General features: G+C 53.5%; 1 protein-coding gene across 3 annotated transcripts in view; it reads right to left on the reverse strand.

The window, feature by feature from the left end:
* Positions 1–12,470, reverse strand: part of HEG1 (heart development protein with EGF like domains 1) — an 86,599-nt gene extending 74,129 nt beyond the window's left edge. For 2 of the 3 annotated variants that reach the window (XM_058662008.1, XM_058662007.1), the window contains exon 1: positions 11,957–12,468. In XM_058662008.1, coding sequence (XP_058517991.1) covers positions 11,957–12,257 — 301 coding nt within the window. In that variant the 5' untranslated portion in view covers positions 12,258–12,468. Of the gene's footprint in view, positions 1–11,956 lie in introns of all 3 variants that reach the window. The other variant, XM_058662006.1, reaches the window with a different exon arrangement.
* Positions 12,471–17,935: the final 5,465 nt, after the last annotated feature.

Consider the following 17,935-nt stretch of genomic DNA (forward strand, 5'->3'; position numbering starts at 1 on the left):
CCCTGCCACAGCCACTGGGAAGAAGGTGGTGATCCTGGAGCTTCCCATGCTGCCATGGGAGCTCTCCAAGCACCAGCCACACCTGTGACTCTGCCCCCAGCCACCTGACCCCACCCCCAGGTCCCTGGGCAGGCTTCTGCTGCCTGGATTCCCTTCTGGGAGAAAGTGAACCAATTTATGACAAATACATGGACCTCCAGTGTTACTTCTCATTCTAAAAAATTAAAAAATGTACTTCTACAGGGGTGAACCCTGAAACGCTACTGTAAACAATATAGATGAGGCATAGGACTGTATGGTATCAGTCTACTGACACTGTTGTGGGCATGGTTGTAATTCAATCTCTATTCCAGGCTTATACTTCTAAGTCATTTACACAGGTGCACCAATAGGAAAGGGATCTACTCAATAGCGAAGGACAGAATGTGTGTTCACGTGTGAGTACGGGCACAGAAAATATCTGTTTAGCACCTGCAACAAAGGTCCCTTGTAAAAGAGAGGACTCGCGCCACAGCCTCTTTTACGAGGTAGGGATGATGCCTTTATGTGTCTGAAGGCACCTGGGAGTTTTATGACATTTCCATAAATTCTAGGTCCCAATGAAGCAGGTGCATCCTGGGAAAGGGGGAGTTATGACTGACAGCTAAAGGAATACCTTGTTAACCCACGTAGGTATGAGTTACCCAGTATAGGAAAATCACAAACACAGAGAGTAGCAGGGAGGTCATCACGCTGGGGTTGGGGAGGGATGGGGAGTAATGACTTAATGTGGGATGATGGGAAGTTTCTGGGAGAACAGGTGGCGGTGATGGCGAACCATGGTGTGATTGCACTCATCACCACTGAAATATATGCTCAAAATGCTACGTTCCACATTCTGCCCTTTTCATAATAAAAATAATGTATTTACTGAACTCACTCTAGGTAAGACACTGTGAGGATTACAAAGATGACACAGATACAGAATCTGCCTCCAGGAGCTTACTGTTTGTGTGGGAGCTGAACGGTAGATAAACCTGTGTGATGCTCCTGTTGTGGGGCAAGTGCCTGGGAAGACAGGCTGGCTCAAGAAATCCACCTTGTCGCACTGCCACTAGGCTCTCCTCCAGAGAGTGGGGTCCTTCCGCGGCTAGGACCCGCGTGCCCTTCCCTTCCAGCTAGGGGGATTCCAGGCCGGATGGACAACAGTGGGATATTCTGGGGCCGGGCAGGAATCGTAGGGGGGGTACAGGGGGAAGGGGGCTATCATATCCCCTAGAAAGGCAGCCGCCCACTCAACTGGGCAACTCTGGGCTATGTTTTGAAAAACGGCTGCGGATGTAATGATTCTGGGTGGAGGACATTCAGGAGCCAAATGCGTTTGTGGGAACAAAAGACTCGGCCCTTGGAGCTGGACTGTCCGGGGGGCTCTCGGCGAGTTTCATTTCCTTCCTGCTTCTTGGTCTGAAAGGAGCAGCCCAAAGCAAGCTCCTACCCAGTGGGAAGTGTCTGGATGGGATTTTTCAAAGCCTCTGGCAAGAATCTCCTAGTGTGTGAAGTGTAGGGTTTACCAGGCACACAGCCCTGCCCCCTCACGCACTCCACAGAGGGTGTTGGCTTTTGTTCAAGCCCGAGCATCCTCCGGGGAGAAAAGATAGACCTAACTGGACGTGCCCAGGCTTGGAAGACAGGGTCAGGGGTCAGCCTTCCAGAAACAGAACTGGCCCCTCTGGGCAGCAGAGAAGGATAAAGGACCTTGATGTGACCTCGGCACTTGACTTTAAAAATAATTCTATACATTTAAAAATAAAGGCCTTGAGAAAAAGCCCTAGGGTCGAAGGTCAGAAGATTGCCCTTCCGCTCAATAAAGGAACAAAAGGCTTTGTGTGTGTGCTTGCGGGTGGGGGTAGGAGAGTTGGGGGGTGTCACCAGGTTTCTGGAGGACACTTTCTTTACCTTGCTCTCCCTAGTTTTCCTGGCCCCTCTGGTCCTTTGAGAAACAAAAACTCCACAGAGCAACAAAAAGGGATTTTTTAGCTCAGGGGCCCTCATGAGAAGGAAGCAAGGCCAGCAGCTCTCGGGTCATGCGTGGCTGAGGAGGCCCAGAGCACAGGGCTGGAGCAGGGGGCACCTGCCCTCCTGTGTGGTCACTGAAACCTCGCTCACTCCCAGACAGGAAGCTGGTGGCAGGGCTCCACCAAAGGAGACCTGCCAGGTTAGTGAGACAATCAAAAGGCAAGGAAAACAACATCCTGGTTCTGAGGAGGAAAGTGGGAGAGGAGTAGTGATAGGGCAGGGAGGAAGAAGGGGGGGTGAGACAGAAAGGTGGGTAAGCCAGCAGCAAGAGCAGTGCAGGGGACAGGCGGGGCAGGGCGGGCAGGGCAGGCAGGGCAGGGCAGACCAGGCAGGGCGGCGAGGCAGGGCAGGCGGGGCAGAGCAGACGGAGCAGGGCAGCGGGGAGGCGGGGGCGCTAGCTGACTCCCCTGCATTCTGCCCCAGACCTGATTTTACAAGCTCTGGGAAGCTGCCTGCACCCAGGAGGGAATCAGGGATGCAGGATTCTTCAGGGACATTTCCCACAGTGAATTAGGAGACACTATAGCTACAGCAGGGAAGAGGCCTTGAGGGGAACCCAGGAAGAACCCCTAAAATGTAGCTGAGGGGGGAAAGCAGAAAAAGTTTTTGATTACACCTTATGCAAGGAGATGGGGAACCCTGACACTCTAGATTCAAACAGCATCACAGTCTTAAAAAAAAAAAAAAAAAAAAAAAAAGGCAGCCAGTAAAGAAAAAACAGAAGGAGAAGGGAGCCTACGGACAGAAATAAAACACAAAGAAGGAAAAGCTTGCGGGGGGGGGGGGGGGGGACGTGGGAGGGAGGGGCAAAGCCAGGGAATTTCAACAAAGAGGAGATGGGGAAGACACACCAGAAAAGGCCCAAACTAGCTGTCATTACCTGACTATTACAGTGTGCATCATCATCATCATCGTTTATTATCGCAGCAGAAATATATACAGCATTTGACCCATGTGGTCACAAGGCTGAGCAAGTCACAAGTTCACTGTCACCCTGGTCCTCTGAGGCTGACCCATTGTTAATACTGTGTTTCTGTGTTTCCAACGACATGAGGTCATTTGCCCAGAGTCACCCAGCAAGCAATAAAATGAGACTCAAGCCCAGTTCTGATTTTAAAAAATAGATTACAAAACTACAGAAAGAATGAAAAGTAAGGGAGGGAAAAACCAAGCGTTACAAAAACCTGCCAACAAGCACTCAACATGTGGAGAGTGAATGACCGAAGGGACAGAGCAACCCCTCCCTGCCCCACCCCCACCACCAAGGGTGGGGTGGGCAGGCGCCTCACCTGGGGAGGCAGGATTCCAAGGCTGGCTTCCTGCCACATCGTGATATCCCCCGTCAGTGCCTGCCCTCCTGTCTGCCCACTGCCTGCACTTGAGTGTGTGAATGGGAGCCACAGGGCGTCTCTAACCAACATACGAGGTCTGGTGTGGGGGATGCAGGTGTCTGCATTTACAACTGCAGCCGATCCATACAAAGTGGGGCACGATAAATACATGTGAACACCTGGGCACAGCTGACCAGAGAGCAGATCTGCTGGAACGAAGAAAAGCAGCACTGGGAGACAGCTGCAGCCCAGGGCGGCCAGTCACTCGCTCTAACACCTAACTCATACTTGGGTTTGCATGCATACAAGGCATGCCGATATGGGCTGATTCACTTCACTCTGACAATGCCACTAGGAAACCATTTCACAGATGTGGAAACAGGCTCGGGGCTTAAAGAACTTTTTCTAGGTCTTAGTTCACTGCCCTATGATTACAATCACTCGGACCTGTCTTTGCAAGCGCCTTCATGGCCTTAATCCTATTTGCTTCTCTTCAAAAAGCCTTGTTAGTCTTATTAGGAGCAACACAGATGTCACTACACCTCTTTTGAACATGATTACACCTAGAGACCAGTGGCCAGGATTGTAGTGCAGCAGACTGGGCCATCCTCCTGCAACACCAGCAGCCCATGTGAGCACTGGTTCGAGTCCCAGCTGCTCCACTTCTGATCCAGCTCCCTGCTAATGTATCTGGAAAATGCAGCAGCAGCTGCTCTTCGTGCTTCAGCCCCTGCTAACCACAAAGGAGACCCAGATGGGGTCCCAGGCTTCTGGCTTCAGCCTAGCCTAGCCTGGCCATCGCGGCCATTTGAGGAACAAACCAGCAGATGGAGGATCTCTGTCTCACAAACACATACATACATCTTATAAAGAGAGACCTAGTGACCTGAGGCAGCTTCCCAATGCCAGTAGCAAGACCAGAGGTCTTCTGATGGCCCCCGGGCCACCACTGCCATCTCTGTCCAGTGCTGCAAGGCAGGACTCTCCCAGAGAATCCCTCAGCAACCCTAAGTAGTCACCTACCCCAGGGAGTCTATACCTCTCAGGGAAAGGGCAGGTGCTTGCACTTATTCTAACAATGCTGTTAACGGCTTGAACTGATTCACTAGCTTGCCACAGAGCTAAGCAGAACATTCTCTCCAGTTGCCTTTGGATTATTTTGGAGAACGGATGGAACTTTCGCGTACAATGCACTCAACGATTTGGGAGATGAACAGGTGACCCCACAGGGAGATCCAGGATAAGGCTGGATCGCAGATACTTTGTGCACTGGCAGCCCCGGAGGTTGTCATCTGTGGGAGGACACACAGCGGCCCCAGAAGTCCACGCATGCCTGCTTTTCCAAGGCTCATCGGTGTGTCCCAACGTCTCACAAGCCCTCAGTATCCCATCCTCATGGCTCCCTGTGCCTTCAGCTGGTCTCCACAGACAAGGGACAGAGCACCAAGTTGTTCTGACTTCAAACCCTCAAACCTGGCTCTCTGTGCTAAGGATGGAAAGAACATTCTATGGATTTCCTTGAGTGAGGCTGGCACAGGCTTAAGCCGTTTCCATCTCCCACTTCCACCCAGGGAAGGAAAATGGGGGTGGTCTTCTGCGCTGGCCTGGCACCTGGTCGTCACCGGCCAGGGCCTTGCATATGAACCCCAGCAAGTCACCATGGGGTGTCTCTCTCCTATGCAGCTGTTGCTATCTCCTTCAGTTTGGCAGTGTGAGCTCCATGGACACAGGTAGAGCCACGTGGAGGGCTTGACCTTGGCCTCTGCCCTCTTCCTGCCACTGTCCTTCCTCTCTGGTCTTCATCTTCCAACTTAATCACAGACACATCAACTTCTCAAATCCACGTTTGTTCAGTCCAGGAGCTCAGCAACTTCCCTACAGAGATTGAGGGGCAGGGAGTGGTGGGGGAGCAGGTTTCTGCTATTCTGAGTATCCAGCGAGGTCAGAGACTTCCCCTACATGACCCCAGGAAATGGGAACAGAAAGCCTTGCCCGCCATGCTGCGTGACCTGTAAGCTATCACCAAACGCTTTGACAAGGCAGGAAAGCTAGTGCCGTTCAATGCAGGCCAAGCATCCTGGAGCCTAGGGAACGTGTCCTGTCTAGCAACCCCGGCAGACTTGGCAGATGGTCTTTCTGGGTCCTTAGGACATCGAACAGCCTGAGTACACCACGTGGTCATCTGGGAGCTGCTGCAGGACCCTCCAAGGCACCTGCAGGCAACTCTTGGCTCTGGTTCTTGTGGCCTCGACCTGATCTGGCCACAGTGGCCTTTCTCCCTCCCCATCCTCTGCTTAAAGAGTACCCAGACGGAAAAGCATCTGGTTCATATTTAAAAATCACCTGAGGGGCCCAGTGTGGTAGCCTAGTAGCTGAAAGTCCTCACCTTGCATGCTGCCAGGATCCCATATGGGTGTCGGTTCATGTCCCGGTGGCCCCCCTTCCCATCTAGCTCTCTGCTTGTGGTCTGGGAAAGCAGTGTAGGACAGTCCAAAGCCTTGGGATCCTGCACATGTGAGGGAGACCTGGAAGAGCCTCCCGGCTCCTGGCTTCAGATCGGTTCAGCTCCGGCCATTGTGGCCATTTAAGGAGTGAATCAGTAGACGGAAGATCTTCCTCTCTGTCTCTCTTCCTCTCTGTATATATTTTTGAATAAAAATAAATACACTTTAAAAAGTAAAAATTGGGCCCAGCACAGTGGCCTAGCAGCTAAAGTCCTCACTTTGAATGTGCCAGGATCCCATATGGGCGCCAGTTCTAATCCCGGCAGCTCCGCTTCCATCCAGCTCCCTGCTTGTGGCCTGGGAAAGCAGTTGAGGACGGCCCAATGCTTCGGGACCCTGCACCCACGTGGGAGACCTGGAAGAAGCTCCTGGCTCTTGGCTTCGGATTGGCGCAGCACAGACCATTGAGGTCACTTGGGGAGGGACTCATCAGATAGAAGATCTTCCTCTCTGTCTCTCCTCCTCTCTGTATATCTGACTTTCCAATAAAAATAAATAAATGTTTTTTAGAAACAAAATAAAAAGTAAAAATCACCAGAGGTAAGAAGTAGAACACAAACAGGCAGGCCAGGTGGTGTGTGACAGTGATGTGGGTGTGCAGGGCTAACTCTCCCGACCAAACTCTCCGAGGGCTTTGAGCGCGACTGAATCGACCTGAATCACATTTTTGGATCAGACCACATTGCCTCTCCAGGCAGAACGTGGCCCTGGCTTCCCTCAAGGTCAGTTCCACATACTCAGCTGTCCACCATGCTCGCTCATGCCCTGTTTTCCATCTCTACCCAATGCCTCCCACTATCTGCAGCCCCCTGGCTGGGCGGACAGGTCTGTCTGTGTGGCACCTACGCAAGCACACAGGAACGGTGAACCAGCGCGCTCAGCGGCTGCCTCCCCGAGGCGGACATAGGGAACCTGAGCCCCAGCAGGCCCTGAGCAGCAGCGCCTCCTCCCCAGGCCTGCCTTCCGCTGCTCCAGGGCCTGTGGAGCCCACCAGCTCATTCCTCAGAGCCCTCTCCTCTGGCCTGCCTGCTGCGGATCACCCACATCCTAAACGCCTGCAGTCTTCAACCTGGGAGAGTTTGCTGACGCCAGTGACCTCCCCAACTCTCGGCCAGACCACACCGCATGGCCTCCCTGGACTCTCCAGCTCTGCCTGCCACAGCTGAGCCATCTCCATCTGCACCATTGCCCTGGTCAGTATGGTCATTTGAGGCCCCTTCTCAGCTTCTGAATCACTAACTTTCTCGGCTTCTGAGTGTTCACGTTTCACAGGGTTGATGTCTGTGATCCCAACAAGATGGGTGCTCACAGCAGGAGGGTGTGGAGGATGGAGAGGGGGCATGGATGAGCATAACTCCCATGCCAGCTGGCACAGCAATTCCCAGCATGGCGAGAACTTGGTGAGCACTTCCGGATGTACAAAGCAGTCCCATGTGACGTAGTCGGGGACATCTGCCACTAAAGGCAAGGGAACAGGTGGGATGGTAACAGCTTCCTCTCTGCCCACGCAGGTCGGACAGCCAGCGGGTGTGTGGGAAGGGGGTCAGAGCTTCTGAGTGGAGTCCCCTTTGCCCTCTCTTCGTGCTGAGAAAGTACTTGTAGCAACTGCTTTGTGACAACGGCGCCTGCCACAGCATTCTCAGGAAAGAGCTCATGCATAAAGTCAGCCATTTCAGCTTGGCTGACCAGCAGTGCGGCCACGTCTGGCACAGTAACCTGTGGATCAGTCTGTAAGGAGGGATGTATTCACAATCTCTATCCAAAACGTATTCTTTCTACATGTAGAAAAACATATGCTCTTGAGCAATTAAAAAAAAAAATGGGGACCAGGATTTCTACTCTGTGGGTCGTCCCCATGCCCAATGTCATCTCCAGAGCTCTCCCCCAACCCTAATCACAGTCCCTAATCTCTACACAAAAGGCAGGAGCCTGAAGATGAGCAAGAGATGGTGAGAAGGTGGGAGGTGGGGGATGGGGGGTGAGGGTTGGTGCCTGAGCCATCCAGCACAATCACTGCTCCATTTTACAGAGAAGCAAACTGAGATTCTACACGATTGTGGAGTGTGCAAGCAGATTTGGTCATAAATCCTGCCTACTCTGTGTGTGGTATAATCTAACCCCACCAGCCTTCACTATCCATGCTTGTCAGAGGGAAATGCCATCCTTCCTTTGGTGTTTTGAGAGCTGGGTGGGATAAGGGCCAACTAGTGCACCCACCCACACAGGCATTCCAAGTTACGAGTCTACACAAGGAGCAAAGTTGCGTGCGTGTCCCTGCCGGTTCCTTGAGGAGTCTTTGTGATACCAGAGACCTTCTCACACCAGGAGGAGGTAGAGGGAGGGAGGAAGCCACTGGAGGGGTGGTGAGTGACTTTGGAAACCGCACTGCCATCTGTCCCTGGGGGCTTCTTTCTGAAGCGTCTGCAACCAGGGACGACTCAGTAACTCAACGCCATGAGCACTTCTTGCAGCCAGCTGGGCAGGGCTGCTGGAAGGTGCGGGGACCACTGCAGGGACTCGCTGTTGCTGCCAACGCCTTGGAGACAGTAACGACCAACATGGGCATCAAATCCCTTTGGGTTGTCCCTCTGCCTCTGTCCGCACCATTCTGCTCTGGAGCAAAGACATCAGTTGGGCATTTGCACACACATGCCTGGGGAAGTGATACAAGCACAGAACAGTGGTGAGGATGCCTCACAGTACTCAAAGTGCCCTGGTGAATCCCTATGCCCACACTCCTACTGAGGGCACCCCCCCTGGAAGCCAGTGGGCTTCTCAGGAACCTACCCCGACCCCAGAGACAGGTGGCACTCTCCTCTTCGTCGTGGGGCTGCTCTTGTCTAACCCAGTCTTCACCGCACCTTGCCATGCTGGCTCTCCCAGCAGCCAAGTTCAATGACGAACTTGGCCCACAAAGTTAGAGCAATTCAGGGACAGCTATTTAACAGCTCAGAAAGGCGCTGAGCTCAAGGCAGTTCCTTTCCCCCGAGGGAGCTGCATTTTTCTAAGATTATTCTTCCTTGGGCTGGCTGCTTAGCTGCTGGCCGTCATTTCCCCTTTGGGTGGGAAAGTTCTTCCCTTCTGCACTGATTTGCATTATGATTTAAGCCTCCCCCCCTCCCTGACCTTCATCTGCAGATTTCACAATGAAAGCGAGACCTCCGGAGTGCAAAATCAAGGCGTATCAACTCAGTGCTCAGTTCAGAACTGCGGCCGGGAAGCCTTGAGCAGCAAGAAAACACAGGCAGAAAAAGAAACCCTACAGATTTCAGCATCCATCACCATGGGCCCAAACACCTGCGGTAAGTGCAGGGACAATGGGGAGGGTGACAATTGAATACAAAAGTCCAACAATGGCTCACAAACAGGGGGCTACTCTCTAGTCTGAGACAGGCACACACAACCACACATGGAACAGAGGTGTTGAGAACCTTACATTCTGACACAAGAGCTAGAAACAGCCCCCCTTCCCTGCCCTCCAGGGAAGAAAAGGACATTTCTGGCCCTTGCAATGGACACCAGTCTGTCAGAGATCTTTAGAAAGTTGATACACACTATAGAAGAACTATGCATGGATTTCAAAGTATCTGGCAGCAGCCTAAACTGCACTTTCCACTACCTTCTGGAAGTACCCTCAATATTTGGAGGCCCAAGCCCCAAGGGCCAGACGCTGACCACCACTGCCCCATAGCCACAAGAAGACACAGGTGATTTTGCCAGCCATCAAATGAAGCACAGCACACGAAGGGCTCCTGAGTAGCAAATACAAAAGCACTGGTGCAGGGCCTGGAGGGCCATCTGTCAGGGGTGCTGGGGAGGGTGACATCTGGCGAGGGCGACATCTGCACAGGATACAGTGTGGCTCACCTCCCAGAGGCCCTTCTTTCAGCCTTGAGACCCTGCTGTTTGTGAGACAAGTGCCAGAACCCAAGGGATACCTAGTAACAAAATATAAACTCCTGACCATCCCCCCCTTGGATCGCTGACCTGCCCACTGGTTCTCTCCTTTGTTGTGTATTTGCTCTCCCTCACTGACTTTGCTGCTGTCACTATCAGACAATAAGCATAGGTCCTGCCCAGGGGGTTAGCCACATTCGGTCTGCAGCAAGCCATCAATTTCCTCGCTCTTCTGCTCTCCCATTTCCAGAGTTCCACCTGACACTGGGGCATGGGCCAGCTGAAGCCCAGGCACTGCTTGGGCAGCCTTGGTGGAGCCACCGGAAGAATGGGCACCTTAGCTAAGAGGAGGACAACAATCTTCTAGCTTGCTCCCTCCCTCCCTGCTTTCTGGGACTCTCCAGTGCATTCTGGCCAGGGCCTCCCGTACCCAAAGTCTCCATCATGCTCACACTGCATCCCCCCACACCAAATCACACTGGGAGGGGCTGCCAAGGCCAGACCAGCAGTCACCTGCCATGGCTACGAGGACAGTGAGGGTCATTTAAGGTCCTGATTCTTTACCACTCTGTAACCCCCATCTAGGATCTGTGGGGTTTCCCAGCTGTGAAGAAGAGACTCCTGCACAGTCTCACTCATCAGAGACCCCCCTGCTCCCCCATTTCACCATCCCTTTCACCCCCTCCCTAACAAGGCCAGGGCCTGTGGGCCAAGGAGATCTGAAATATCAGCCAGGGAAAACTACCCCAGCCTCCCGGTGCCCCTATTGAAGAGTCCATTCCTGCACCCCATTTTCTGCATATAAAGGCTCACGGCCACACTCCACCCTTGAGTGCTCCTGCATTACTGCTGCAGCCAGAGAAAGTCAGGAAATGTTTTCGTTTATGATCTGGGCCCCTTCCTGCGGACACTCCAACAGTGCTGGGAGTCGCCTAAAGTCAAGGTCCCAAGGGGCCCTGGCTCCTGCAGCCCTTTGGAACACAGTGTCTTTTTCAACTCGCTGCCACTCGGTATTCCTCAGTTTCCCAATCTCACACCAGCGAGTTGCCAATTCACAAGGACCAAGTGTTTTCCCTCGCATGAGTTTAGGGAGCGCCCCTGGGTGGGCTACAGCCAGCTCCTCCCCCCAGCAGAAAGCTTCTGTGACACATGAAACACAAACGACCTGGCACACCTGCAACCTGCTCCCTGAGACCCGAGGTGCAGCCTGACCTCTCCAGGCCACCTCCATGTCACTCACAGGAAGACACCCACTCCCTCCAGCGCGGTGCTTGACTCTCTTCAAAGCACTTTCCACTCACCTCTTGCTTTCATTTTGTCACATCATCACTAGAAGGCCTAGCGGGAAGGGGGCTCATGACTTCCATTTTGCAGATGGAGAAACTGAGCTCAAAAGAGACAATCTCGACAGGCCACAATGGCACTGCCATTGGGGTTCCACTTAGTTCTTTGCTTTTCCTTCCAGATCCAAAGGAGGACCTTGGCCGCTAAAGGTAGCAGGGATGGGACAGCTGCCTAGAGAAGCAGCTCCCAGAGAAAGGAGAGAGGGGGGAGAAATGTCCCAGACATGAAGGGTCCTGTGTGCGGGTTTCTCTTGGGAGGAGAAGAGGGTGTTCAACCTTGCACACACACACCCTAACCACGCCCCAGTTCTTCTGCTTCGGAGTAGAACTAGTGGAGGGTTTGGTTCCAAACTACATCCTTTGTCCTGGCCAAGGTCCTCTGCACAAAAACCCTTCCATGAAGAAATACATTACTTAGGTTTGAAAAGTTGAGCTCTGTACCTGGAGAGGCCAACTGTGTTGTATAGTGAGAAAAAAAAGAACGGCACCGGGTCGGCGGCTGGACACCAACCCCAAGGCGGGACGCGGCCACGCGCGGGTCCGTCCCCCTCCCCTTCCCCTGGCCCCACAGCGGGAGGGGTGGGCGAGGGGCACCCCCACCGTAATAAGTTTGCTTCTAAAAGATGGGGAGCAGATGGGATGGTCACACCCCCGAGGCAGCCACCTGCATAAGTCTCCCTCTCTCCCAACCTCAGGGTCCCCACGCACGCACGCCAGGGTCGCGCAGCGCCGAAGGGCCTAAAAGGGCTGGGGACGCTACCCCCACCCCTCACCCCTCACCCTCCTGCTCCAGGCTTGTGCGGCGCCCAGCCGGCTTCTTACTCACCCGTGCTCCCGCCTCGGGGGACCAGACCGGGGTGTCCCCGCCGTGTTGGGGCGCCCAGCCCCGGGGCAGCTTGCCTGGGGTCTGGGGGCGTGGGCCCGTCACGATGCTCTGACTCCCACTCAGGGCCGCCCTCGGGGGTCTGAGGCATCCAAGCTCCGGTCAGGGGCATGCCAAGCACCGGGCTGGCCGGCTGGCCCCGCGTCCCGCCGAGGACCATCGTCGGTAGCAGCAGCAGCAGGAGCAGCAGCAGCAGGAGAGGCGGCGGCGGCGGCGGCCACCGCGAGGCGCGCAGCGAGGCCATGGTGGCGGCGCCGCCCGCGCTCACATGCCCGGCGCGCGGGGCGAGCGCGGGGCAGCCGCGGGCGCGAGGGACGCGGGGTCGGGAAGTGAGCGAAGTGGGGCTGCGAGCGCGCTCCCCGCCTCAAAAGTTGTGGGCGCCGCGGGCGGGCGGCCGGGGGCGGGCGGGCGCGGCGGGGGCGGCCCGCGGCGGCGCTCCATGCTAATTAGCGCGGGCGGGTCGCGGGGCGGGCGGCTCCTCCTCGGGCTGACATCACCCGGCCGGCGCGCGGCCCGGGGGCGGGGAGAGGCAGGAAGGGGGCGGGGGCGCAGCCCGCCGAGGCCGGGACCCGCTGCTCTTGCGCGCCCCTGACCGCGGCGCTCTGCGATTTGAGAGAGAAAAGAAGCCTTCCCGGGCAAAACCACTTTTTTCCAACTCCCTGCATCGGCGAAAGGCGGGTCCCGGCGAGTTGAGTGGTGATCAGCACTAACTCGATTACACCTAGTACTCTCTGGCACCGGAGGGATGTGGGGCCCCGCCCTCCGCTCCCCGCCCGGCTATTGCCGTCCTAGCGGATTCGAGGCACCTTCCTCCCCAGTGCCACCCACCTCCTTGTCGCTCTCTGGCCGGGACGGCAAGCTTCGGTTCCTCCCCAAGCCTGGATCCTGGCCCCATCCGACCCGCTGCCTTTGGCTCACACCAAGAGTTCTGCGGAGAAATCACGGCCAGGATGGATGCCCAGCCAGGCCGTAGGGAAGAGAAAAGGAAAAGTTCAGGTCCCCCTGGGGCCAACTCAGGAAAAGGGCTGCAAGCTACAGGTTAGGCGAATAAAGAATCAAATGTCTAAACTTTAGGATTTAGGAGAGGCTCACAGTGGGAAACAGTTTGCCCAAGACCCCGAAGCTAGACCCAAAGATTACTATGACTTATCTGGGAATGACTGGGACTGCGTTGATTCTGTTCCCAGTCCCCAACTTTGCAACAACTCAGACACCCGAAATGAATACCAGAACCCCCCTAGTCGTGTTGGAGACTGCATCTAATTGCCTAATGTTCGTGCAAACATGAGGCCCCAGCGATTCTCCATCCCATCTCTCCTCTCCTGCCTGCATCTCTGTCTCCCCATCTCCGTGACCCACCCACCGAGGGCAGAAGCACATCACCCTGTCCAGGGCAGCCTGCAGATGCGCGCAGGCCCCGCTCACTGGTGACTCAGTACAAGTGAGTCATCCGGCAAAAAAAAAGAAAAAGAAGAAAAGCATGAAGTCTGTTGTGTGTAAACAGGCTCACCTTCAGCGAGGGGGTGAGGGGTAAGAAGTTTGATTTATTTTGTTTTCTTAAGAATCACAAAAATAAACCCAGCTTTCCAGGGCTCTTAACGTGGAATTCCCAGGTCTTTCCAAGAAGGCGCCCTGTGAGTGACTTGGTTTGCTCCCACGGCCGTCCCACAGCACAGCTTCTCTGAACAGGATCCTTGGGATCACAGGTGAGGACCACACAGCTGCCTGGACCCAGCCGGCCGGACAGGCCCCAGCTTGTGGAGACACCGCACACTGCCGAAACACTGCATGCAAAGGTCACCCTCCCAGGCAAGCAGCAAAGCGTACGGGTCCTGGGGCCTTGCAGGCTTCTTATGTGGATTCAGAGCCAGCATGCACCTGCCACCTGCTCCTCCCCTTTAAGCACCCCAGATTTATCGCTGTCTAATCGTGTCTTCACCTTCTCCAAGAGATGACCAAGGTCAAGGTATCTATTTGCTGGATAGGGCTTATCTTGTGTAGTAGTAGGAGGAGACCTGGGAAGAACCTGTGGAAAAGATGGGTCACACTGCAGAGGGATCCCAGCTGTTTTTTGTTTTGTCCTTCTCCCAGGACACAGAAGACAACAGCCAGAGGGGGAAGTGGTAGCTGACCTGGTCTTAAAGCTCTTGCAACTTCGCCTGACTTGAACACTGTTTAGTTGTATGATCAGACCATTAGTTTGTTCCCCTATGCAACAAGGATTGTTCTAGATGACGGCTAAGGAGTGCTACAGTGAAGCTGGCATTGAAGCCATGCAAGTTAAGTCTCTGCCTGCAGCACTGGTATCCCATAGGCCCAGAAATTTGGAGCCCCAGCAACTCCATTTCTGATCTAGCTCCCTGCTAATGTGTCCAGGAAGGTAGCAGAAGAAGCCCCAATAGCTTGGGCCCCTGTACTCATGGGGGAGAACTAGGGAAAACTCTAGGCTCCTGGTGTTGGTCTGACCCAGCCTTGGCTGTTGTAGCCATTTGGAGAGTGAAGCAACAAATAGAAGATCTCTCAGTTTCTCTCTCTGAAATTCTGCTTTTCAAATAAATAACAAATACATCTTTGTTTAAAAGAAACATCTTTCGGTCCACACTAGCAAAGAGGCGCAAAACCTATGTCTAGGGATAATTGCAGTGTTGCCTTCCCAGGGATCTGAAAATCCAGACATGACCCCTGATCATTTCAGATGGCTAGGAAGAGATCCCCTCTGGAGCCGGCCAGATATGTCAGGTGCCAGTTCAAATCGAGTCTCATCCTGCAAGCTAAGTGATGTAGAATGAGCTGGACAGGAAAGCAGCTCAGACCAAATTCCTGGGCCAAATGAGGAGTTGAGCATTCCTTACCCCTTCAGCGACTGAGAGGGGCTGCCCCAGATGCATTCAGCAGGGAGCCCATTGCTTCCTCCACCTGCCCCAGTGCTCCCAGATGTGGGCTAGGACATACCAACAAACAATGCCACTGTCCACCCGCCCCCCCCCCCAGGATGGCAATACCCTAACCCCATAGATGCATAGCAACATGGGACACTGATGTTCAGCTCCATGGGGTGGCTTCTTGCCCACACATTCCTTAGGAATTCCTACTATAATGGCTCTGCCATTCTCTGATGTCTAGCTTCCAAAGTTGCCCTGGGGAACAGCATTCCAGAGAGGAAAAACATGGTACTGTGTGCAAGGGAAGCTTTGGGGGACCAGCCCTGGAAGTGGCATGCTTCACTTCCTCTTAGAGTCCCAATGGGACAGGCATGATCATGTGATTCACCCAACTACAAAGGAGGCTGGGAAATGTAGTCCAGACATATAGACCAAGAAAGGGGGGTGGGGAGGTTAGAGGAGATTCATCTCTACACCCTCAGCTTCCTTCTTCCTAAAACAAGGGTATTGAATTAAGTGAGATCCCAGTGCCCATCCACTTTAATTGTGTGGTTCAGAGGAGAGTAAATGCCCTGGCACCAAGGTAAGTAAGCCAGGTGTGTTCCTGCTACCCAATGGGAGGCAACCTAGGGTTGGTCAACAGCTGCTGGGAAGGTACCCAGTGCTCTGCATGCTGCCTTCATTGTAGCCAGGCCTCTTAAAATGCTGCTTGCTGAACAGGCCCCAGAGTGTGCCCGGGCCCTGAGGGTGGTGCCTCACAGGATGCGTGCCAGTGTGGGGTGGCACTGCCTTGGTTGAGTTACAAAGGTAACCTCATGGAAGCAGCAGTTCAGGGACTCCCAGCGTGCTGATGATTCAAGGACCCCAAGGGGGCTGACAGATCAATCAGCAGAGACCTGGACTCAGCTGCTGCTGGAGGCAGGTGAGCTGTGCTAAGGCATCACTGTCTCCTCTGATACATCAGGCTTGCTTATCTCTTTTATGCCCTTCTCATCCATTACACCTGGGTCTGTTTGCTCATCCTCTCTTCTGCTCACCCTGCTTATCCTCCCATTCTATGAGCTGCTTTTTGGGGGGAAACCCAGGCCTTATGCATGGTTGTATCCCCAGAACCCAACACGGGAACCTTCTCTATTTGGTCAATAAACACTGACTAAGTCATCCGTCTGTGCCTGGTTCTGTGTTGGACACCGGTTGAGTCTCTGACCTCCTAGAGCTTGAAGGTTTGGAGAAGTGGAGATTTATCATAATGGAGGTGCCCTGAAGAAGAGCATTGTGGAGGTGAGTGTTAAGTCTCCCCATGGACATGAGCTTAATCACAATGTCAAAGCTATTAGGCCACTGGCCAGGCAAAGAGGGTGGGGAGAGCAGGCACTGAGGCCTTGATGCAGAAACTATTGGGATCAATGTCAAGGACTGGAAAAATGCCAGTGTGCCCACAGCACAAAGGGTGAAGAGAACTTAGCAAGCAGCAAGGCAGGACACTGAAAGTCTCCTTACCAGGCAGAGTGAAGCACTCATTTTAAGGATTTTTGCCAGAAAGATTTCAGAAAATCACTGTAAGGTTTTAAGTCAAGCAGAGGGGGCAAGGTGGTAGTGGAGAGGAAGAGGACATAAAATATGAAGGAGACAGAGGTCAAGATTTCTTGAGATCCTCTTTTTCAGGATCAAATGGATGGAGATATCATTTACAAAGAGATGGCACAGGAGGCCAAAAGTAGGTCTTTAAGGTCAAAATCATTAGCTTAGTCTTGGAATTGTGTTTGGGATGACTTCAAGACATCCAAACAGCTGTGCAAAATATGAATCAGAATCCACAGACTTGGGACTGAGAGGTGAGGTCCAGGGTTAGGGTGTAGATCTGTATACAGCAAGATGGGTCCACAGAAGGAAGAGGGTACAGTCATCAAAGAAGAGAATTTGACAGTGAGTCCTGCGGAGCCTCATGTGACATGGCTGATCCAGAAAGGAGTCTGGAAAGGAGCCATGGAGAGGCAGGAGGGAACCCAGGAGAAGGTTATGTCAGCAGAGTAAAGGGAAGGAGACTGTGGTTAAGTGTGAAACATTGCCAAGGGTCAAATAAGGTGAAGACTGAAAATACCCAATGGGTATTGGGTATGGAGGTCACTGGTGACTGCGCTAGAGTGAGGTTTTTAAAGATATATTTACTTGTTTGCAAGGAAAAGTTGCAAAGAGACAGAGCGACAGAGAAAGGAAGAGAGGAAGGAGAAGAGACAGGGAGCAGGAGAGGCAAAGAGAGGAAAAGAAAGAGGGGAGAGGGGTTGAGAGATAGTCAATCCACTGATTCACTCCCTAAATGGCCACATCTGCCAGACCTGGGCCAGGCCAAAGTCAGGAGCATGGAACCTCATCCAAGTGTCCCACCTAAGTGGCAGGGGTCTAAGGACTTGGGCCATCTTCTGTTGCCTTCCCAGGTGGATAGGCAGAGAGTTGGGTCAGAAGTTGGACAACCAGCACTCTGTAGGCAGCAGCTTAATCCCCTGAGCTACAACAGCTGATCCAAGAATAGCTGCTTTGTATTCATCGGAGAAGAAGCAACATGAAGAGGGTTGTAAGGACTGAGAGATGATGCAGCTGCGCTGGTGGGAAGTTTGGTTTTGAAGAAAGAGTGAGAAAAGTAAGTCAGGGGGCATTAGGAATATGGGAGTTCTTGTTTGTAAAGAGAATGTGAACATGGAAAAGATCTACTTGGGAGGCAGAACGTTAAAGGTCTAAGAAAGAAAAGATGGCTGGTAAGATAAGGTCTCTGCAAAGTAAGCAGGGCATGGAATCTGTAGCTCTGTGGAAGGACTGGCCTTGGAAGGAGGGAATGTGGAGAGTGTGGTGCAGGGAATGGGTCCAGATCTCTGACCAAGAACTAGGAGTTGAAGCTACCTGCTGAGTGGAAGCACTAATGGAGCAAGGCCTGAGGGTTCTGAAACTTTGAGGAATTCGTGTGTTCATTTTTCTAGGACTGCCACAACCTGCTGGCACATGGTGGCTAGAAGAAAGGAGGCTGGTGTTGTTAAGCTGCCACCTG

Source organism: Ochotona princeps, chromosome 3 (assembly GCF_030435755.1).
Source record: "Ochotona princeps isolate mOchPri1 chromosome 3, mOchPri1.hap1, whole genome shotgun sequence".
Classification (NCBI taxonomy): Eukaryota; Metazoa; Chordata; class Mammalia; order Lagomorpha; family Ochotonidae; genus Ochotona; species Ochotona princeps.